The 6354-nt window shown below is 27.4% G+C and overlaps 2 protein-coding genes across 2 annotated transcripts; both read left to right on the forward strand.

The window, feature by feature from the left end:
• The first annotated feature begins 417 nt into the window (after positions 1–417).
• On the forward strand, positions 418–2514 carry LOC119673158 (peptidoglycan-recognition protein SA-like). Its single transcript, XM_038084398.1, has 3 exons — positions 418–790; positions 2101–2219; positions 2290–2514. The coding sequence occupies exons 1-3, from the start codon at positions 522–524 to the stop codon at positions 2472–2474; spliced, it is 573 nt and encodes a 190-aa protein (XP_037940326.1). The 5' UTR covers positions 418–521; the 3' UTR covers positions 2475–2514.
• A 1471-nt stretch (positions 2515–3985) lies between these two features.
• LOC119673168 (peptidoglycan-recognition protein SA-like) lies at positions 3986–5771 on the forward strand. Its single transcript, XM_038084408.1, has 3 exons — positions 3986–4313; positions 5320–5438; positions 5524–5771. The coding sequence occupies exons 1-3, from the start codon at positions 4042–4044 to the stop codon at positions 5706–5708; spliced, it is 576 nt and encodes a 191-aa protein (XP_037940336.1). The 5' UTR covers positions 3986–4041; the 3' UTR covers positions 5709–5771.
• Positions 5772–6354: the final 583 nt, after the last annotated feature.

The raw sequence follows: 6354 nt of genomic DNA on the forward strand, positions 1-6354 counted from the left end.
GTAAAACAGAGTGTGAATCATAATTAATTCTTATTTTATTGCATTGTAAATATTCCTCTTTAAGGTTTTTTATCTATTAAAGTTTAATGGATAAATATTTAGAAAATTATGAAGACCTTTCTTTAAATAAATCGTAACTTAAGTGTAGCGTGCCTCTTCAGAATTACTACTATTCATCAAATAAACTAAAATCCGTAAAAAATATAACCTGTTAATGACTAAAGAGATTTGCTTGAAATTTGCACTTAAATAATATATTAATATTTAAGAGATTCTACATAAGCAAATGAGTAACCTGAGTATCAGTTTAAACAATGCATATATTATTGAAATTAAGATACTCAAATATCTGAAGCTTAGAATAAAATCATATAAGCTGCACTTTCATAGATTTAGTTCAACAATACAAACCAAACAGTTAAGATTGAATTTGATTGTTAAATAAAAGACGAGTACCGTGTAAAATAGACGAAAAATTCGCTTATTTAATAATTAATTAACATTATTTGAATTAAATAAAAATGTATAAAGTTTTGTTAATTTGGTTGGGAATTTTGTGTACCTTAGTAGCAACATCTCCGCGTAGTGATTGCCCGCGTATGAAATCTAAACGCCAATGGGGCGCTAAAATTGCAAATGAAGTGAATTACCAAGTCAAACCCGTTCATTTTGTGATAATTCATCATACCGTTACGGAAGAGTGTTCAAAATTCCCTGAATGTTCTGAGTTATTGCAAAATATGCAACATTCACAAATGACAACACAAAAATTCGATGATATAGCATATAAGTGAGTTTCATTCATCAAAAAGTAAAGCGTCCGAATTCTATAAATTAAAACTTTGAACTCTATAAAGTCCGGAAGTAAGATATTAGAACAATAGTTGAGATTCATTAAGAGTGAAGTCTTAAGGACGAGTACTGTAAAGTGATTGAATAGTGGATTGGTGAAGAAAGAATGAACCACATAGTCAAAGTGAAATGTCAGGGATAGAGAAGGTCTATGCGAGAGACAATAATCATGCAGTTGTTGGTTAGGTTTCGATTGAAACCATGGCTAATGTAAATATACTTAAATCTCTTATGGTCATACAGTACAGTTCATTAGCTTTTGGAAAAAAATTGTAGCGACTTTGCAAATAATAAATTTCGGAAACTTTTAAACGTTCATCATCAATAACAGTTTGTGACTATTATTATTTTTTTAAATTTAATATAATAATTAAATTGCGGGCTAATTGGTCATTTAAATAGACATAAAAAACTATAATTTATGATTTATATTTAAAAAATAAATTATATTTTATTAAAATATTTTTCCAATCACCAATTAGCCCGCTAATAAATTATAATATAATATTTTTGGTCACAAATAAAAGAATAAATTAAATTGAATATATATAAACAAAAAATAATTTTATATATATAATACTTTAACAATATTATTTAAAAATATATATTATGTATATTTCATCGTTATTAATATTAACTACATATTTTAAAAACACCTATGCGAGGTTTTGATAGGTTCAGAGATTCGTAAATGGTGTTACTTACATATAATCGTGTTATAAGAAGTTAAATAAAAGATTCTGCATTTCACAAAAAGTTAATAAGAAAAAGATTAAAATTATACTCATCTTCGTTATTTTCTCATGATAAGTGAATATAAGGAACATTAGGATAATACTGCGATCTAGAGATCTATTGTGCCATCTTCATGGAATCAGACTATTTCTTCAAGTCAATTTTCTCGATGAATTATATAATAGTTTTATATGAGTACTTATTCTAGTGGGTATTATTTCTTTATCTAAAGCTTGCTTATATTTCAGTATTGAATAAACTCCTATCATGTCTTTTGAGTTATTTTTCTCTTTCCTACAAAATTCACAAGTTTTATTAGAGTAAATTCCCTATTTTGTAAGGCGATAGTTCATCTAGTACCGGATAAACTTCTAGCACGTCTTTTAAATTGTTTTTCTCTTTCCTATAAAATCCACAAGTTTTATTAGAGTAAATTCCCTATTATGTAAGGCGATAGTTCATCCTAACGTTTTTAATTAATACTAATAGATCTCTTTTATGTCATTTTTTCAGTTTCATGATCGCTAGTGATGGCACTGTTTACGAAGGTAGAGGTTGGGGTAAAAGTGGTGCACACACTTATGGTTATAATGCGAAAGGATTGGGTATAGCATTCATTGGAAATTTTATTGGTAAATATATTTAATATAAAAAATATTTATACATTTCATTATGTTAAAATCTTTGTATTACATTTTGTAGAGAAATTACCATCACGATCTGCTCTAAATGCTGCTAAGAAATTACTATCATGTGGTGTGAAAAGAGGAGAATTGGATAAACAATATCAACTTCTAGGAGCAACTCAAGTCTCAGCAACAAAAAGTCCCGGAATTACATTGTATAATGAAATACAAAAATGGGAACATTGGGTACCAAACCCATAGATATTGTGAGTGATCTAATAGTTGTTTAATAAAATAGATGTTTCATAAATTTGTGTATGTATGTATTTTAGAAACATAGTTATAATTTTTTTTTAATGAAGTTAGAAGTCATATTAATATAATATTAATTATGTAGAACTGATAGATTTTATTTAAACTATAAGTAATTGCATTTTTTATTTGTTTGAAAAAAATAAAAAATATGTATTTTCCAAAAGAAATTGAATATTTTATTATATAAAAAGAATAAGCTTGAAAAATTGCAGGCTTATAACATAATTCAATTGTAAAAAATCGAAATGAAAAATTTATTGGAGATAAGTTGTTCTTCTTCACCAAATAGATCTAACATACTTGCAGTTGGCAGAAAAAATTTAAATTTGGTCCACTACCTAGTGTTAGGGAACTGAAGTTTTTTTCAGTTTTTTACTTTAGCATATTAGTTTTTTCATAGTTAAGGTGTTACATCAACCAAATATTGGAGATCCAAATATACATAATTAATTAGTCTTGAAATATACTCTTTTAATAAAGACGTGTGTACGGAACTGAAAACAGGTACTGTTCAGACAGTTATGCGCTCAACACTCATCTGTGGATGTAAAATAAGGATCTTAAAGCTGAGTGAAATCAGTTTTCTATTTGAAATGAAATAGAGCAGAATTGTAAGTCCCGTAAGACTTAAAGGAGGATAATACTAAATAAACAAAATTCCTTAGTTTTGATTTTGTTAATAGTTACGGATTTGTAAGTTCAAATATAGTCCTGAGAAATCGGATAGACGGATTATGAGGCTTGTAATTATATAGCAGAGTGGAAAACGAGCAATAAAACATATTTAATATTGGTATATTAATGGTTTAAGAACTGATTTGAGATAACTTGGCTTCTAACGTACAGATAGTGATGGGGGGTTAGTCCTTAGCCACTCAAGTTATGTGTTGTTATTATTGTTGGTTTGCTGGTTTCTTAAGTATATGGTATTACGGTCTGAGCTGGTATATGAATGTATAATGTTCAAATGAATTTTAATACTTTAAATAATTTCTCTTATAAATTTTATTTGCCTTTTCAAATTGTGTACTTTAAATTCATAAAAAACGTTGCTATTTCTCTGTAAACCTAGAAGTAACGAGGCAATATATCGGCACCATTGTTTCACAGAGTAATAGTTATTACATATGTCATAAAACATACGCCATTGGCCATTGTTTAGCAAATAAAGTATCTTATAGCAATGATTTTATCCATCATATAGATATATGTCTTTAATAATTTCTCATTACGTGTGTATAATTTATATTATAAGATTAATTTCTTTATAATCCTCTCTTTTTACTCTTTTTAGCTGTCAATATATTTTTTGTTTTCTTAAAAGAACATAATATTTCACTTCTCATTATATAAAAAAAAAAATCAAAACAAAATATTACTCATAAACTTGCTTATCATTTAAAGTATCTCAGTTCGTCCAATGCTTTGTTAAGTCAGAAAACAGTTTTAATCAATTTTTCAAGCAGTTCAGTAGCTAATTTTTTCGCTGTTTAATCTCTAAAACTATTGAAATATGTTAAAAATATTTGGAGTATTTTTATTTGTGATGACGGTATGTAGCTTAGTTGGTTCTGCAAAAAATAACTGCCCAACTATAAAGACAAAAAATCAATGGGCTGGCAAAGCCGCAACGGACGTCACCTATCAGGTGCGTCCGATTCGTTATGTCGTCATTCATCACACTGCATCAGATCCATGCTCCACATTTGTGGAATGTGCTGAACTTATTCAAGGCATACAAAATTATCAGATGACGGACTTGGAGTATGATGACATCGGTTATAAGTAAGTATCTAATTAGTTTATTTAGTTCGTCAAACAATTAATTTATTTTATAAATAATATGACAACCAATCAATTTGACATACAAAAATCCATTTGTGAATTCTTAATCGTCTTAGCAATCTGTGCAAAATAAAGATTAAGACGAAAAGTTCAAATTAAATTGATAAGAATAAAGTAAATAAATGTAAACAAATTGCATGGGAATTCCCTACATGAGGTAAAGCGGATCTTCATATCAATATACTCGTCTAGCATATCAAAATTAATGACGCGCTTGAATGTTTGAAGTGGAAAACTACTTTAAAATTATTTGGATTTATTACTTAATTAGTGTCCCTAATAAAAATTAATTATTTTATATATCAAATAACTAAATACAAACAAATGAATATAAATTATTAGTAGGTGTTGCAGACTCGTACTTTTGTTTTGGCAGCACTGACAAATGGAATTATTTGTACACTTGAGTTAATACATATACATAGTCGGTCCTAGATCCAATGAGTTTAGTCTCATATATGCATTATTTTAAATTAGTTTGTTTAATTATTGTTCATTCAAAATAAACTTCTTCTGAGTCAACAAACTACTTGAAATATTAAAACAACTAAAACAATTCTAGACTATTTATAAATCTCGTGATTGCTGTGGGCTTAATTTTACCTGTTTGATTTAGACTAAGATCCTGCTTCGAAGGTAGTCAAGTCTATTACGTCTTGCCGCCGCTTACTCTTTCATTACCAAATAGAATGTCTAACTTGCTTAACGGATAGATTCCTAACAGATCTTTGCAATTCTGAACTAGAAATAACTTATATATAAATATCCAACGTAATATACAAAAGTTTACAAAAGTTTAACTTTTCGTATAAATTATTACGTATATCCAAACTTATAGAAATAATGATTTATGAATGTCCTCACAAAAAATGTTTATTTGTATGATAAATATTATTGCATTTATTGATCATATATTTTAATAATGAATGAATATCATGAATTTTAGTTTTCTTATTGGTAATGATGGCAACGTCTATGAAGGTACCGGTTGGGGTGTGCGTGGATCGCATTCATATGGCTATAACATGAACGGAACTGGTATTGCTTTTATTGGAAATTTTATAAGTAAGTTAACACTATTAAATTGCTAGGATTTTATACATTTATTTTCTTAAAATTATTTAATAATTTATATAAAAAATTATTTTAGAAAAATTACCTACACGCGCTGCTTTGGACGCTGCTAAGAAACTACTCGAATGTGGAGTTAAAAAAGGTGAATTGGACCGTCATTATAAATTATTGGGAGGCTTACAAGTTATAAGTACACAAAGTCCAGGTCTAACATTATACAATGAAATTCAAGAATGGGATCATTGGGTCTCAACTCCTTGAATTATTTTTTAAGTATTAGAATTAATAAATATAATAAATAAGAAAAATATTAAGATAACAGATTGAGTCGCTTTTCTTAATTTATTTCATAAATTAATATAATTAAAAATATATATAAATAAACAGAAAAAATTATTCCAAGAGAGGACTGATGATTGATATTTGGCAATACTCTTAACAGGATACACTTGTCAGTCAAAATTCATTTAATTAAAAATAATAAAATTTTGTTGTTGCAATTCACTATTGTTCGAAATCTTGCTATAAATAAAAATGCTATTAAAAATGTTATATACATACTTTTTTAAACTGATTACTAGCAAATTGCAAACTGTCTATTAAATATGTCATTGGATAAACTGGAGTAATCGGTACTGTATATATTATAATATTTCATAATAATGTTTAAGATAAGGACGAATATAATGTTATTTGTAAATTTTCAATAATTTATATAAATAAATAATAAAAATATGAACAAAATCATTTAATAAGACCGTCAATACTGATAATAGGTTCTATTAGAAGTAATGTTGCAATTACTAGAGCCAAATCAAAGAAATTTGGTACCCGTAAGCAATTAAATTCGCCGCGCCCATATTCACTGACAACGACAAACGCTTACGCTTTATTCATATAAAATTTC

This window comes from Teleopsis dalmanni, chromosome 1 (genome assembly GCF_002237135.1).
Source record: "Teleopsis dalmanni isolate 2A chromosome 1, ASM223713v2, whole genome shotgun sequence".
Classification (NCBI taxonomy): Eukaryota; Metazoa; Arthropoda; class Insecta; order Diptera; family Diopsidae; genus Teleopsis; species Teleopsis dalmanni.

Coding starts and splice junctions, on each gene's coding strand:
- LOC119673158 (XM_038084398.1), top strand. CDS start 522: ATGTATAAAGTTTTGTTAATTTGGTTGGGAATTTTGTGTACCTTAGTA. Junction 791..2,100: donor TTCGATGATATAGCATATAA/GTGAGTTTCATT, acceptor TCATTTTTTCAG/TTTCATGATCGCTAGTGATG. Junction 2,220..2,289: donor ATTCATTGGAAATTTTATTG/GTAAATATATTT, acceptor TACATTTTGTAG/AGAAATTACCATCACGATCT.
- LOC119673168 (XM_038084408.1), top strand. CDS start 4,042: ATGTTAAAAATATTTGGAGTATTTTTATTTGTGATGACGGTATGTAGC. Junction 4,314..5,319: donor TATGATGACATCGGTTATAA/GTAAGTATCTAA, acceptor CATGAATTTTAG/TTTTCTTATTGGTAATGATG. Junction 5,439..5,523: donor TTTTATTGGAAATTTTATAA/GTAAGTTAACAC, acceptor AAATTATTTTAG/AAAAATTACCTACACGCGCT.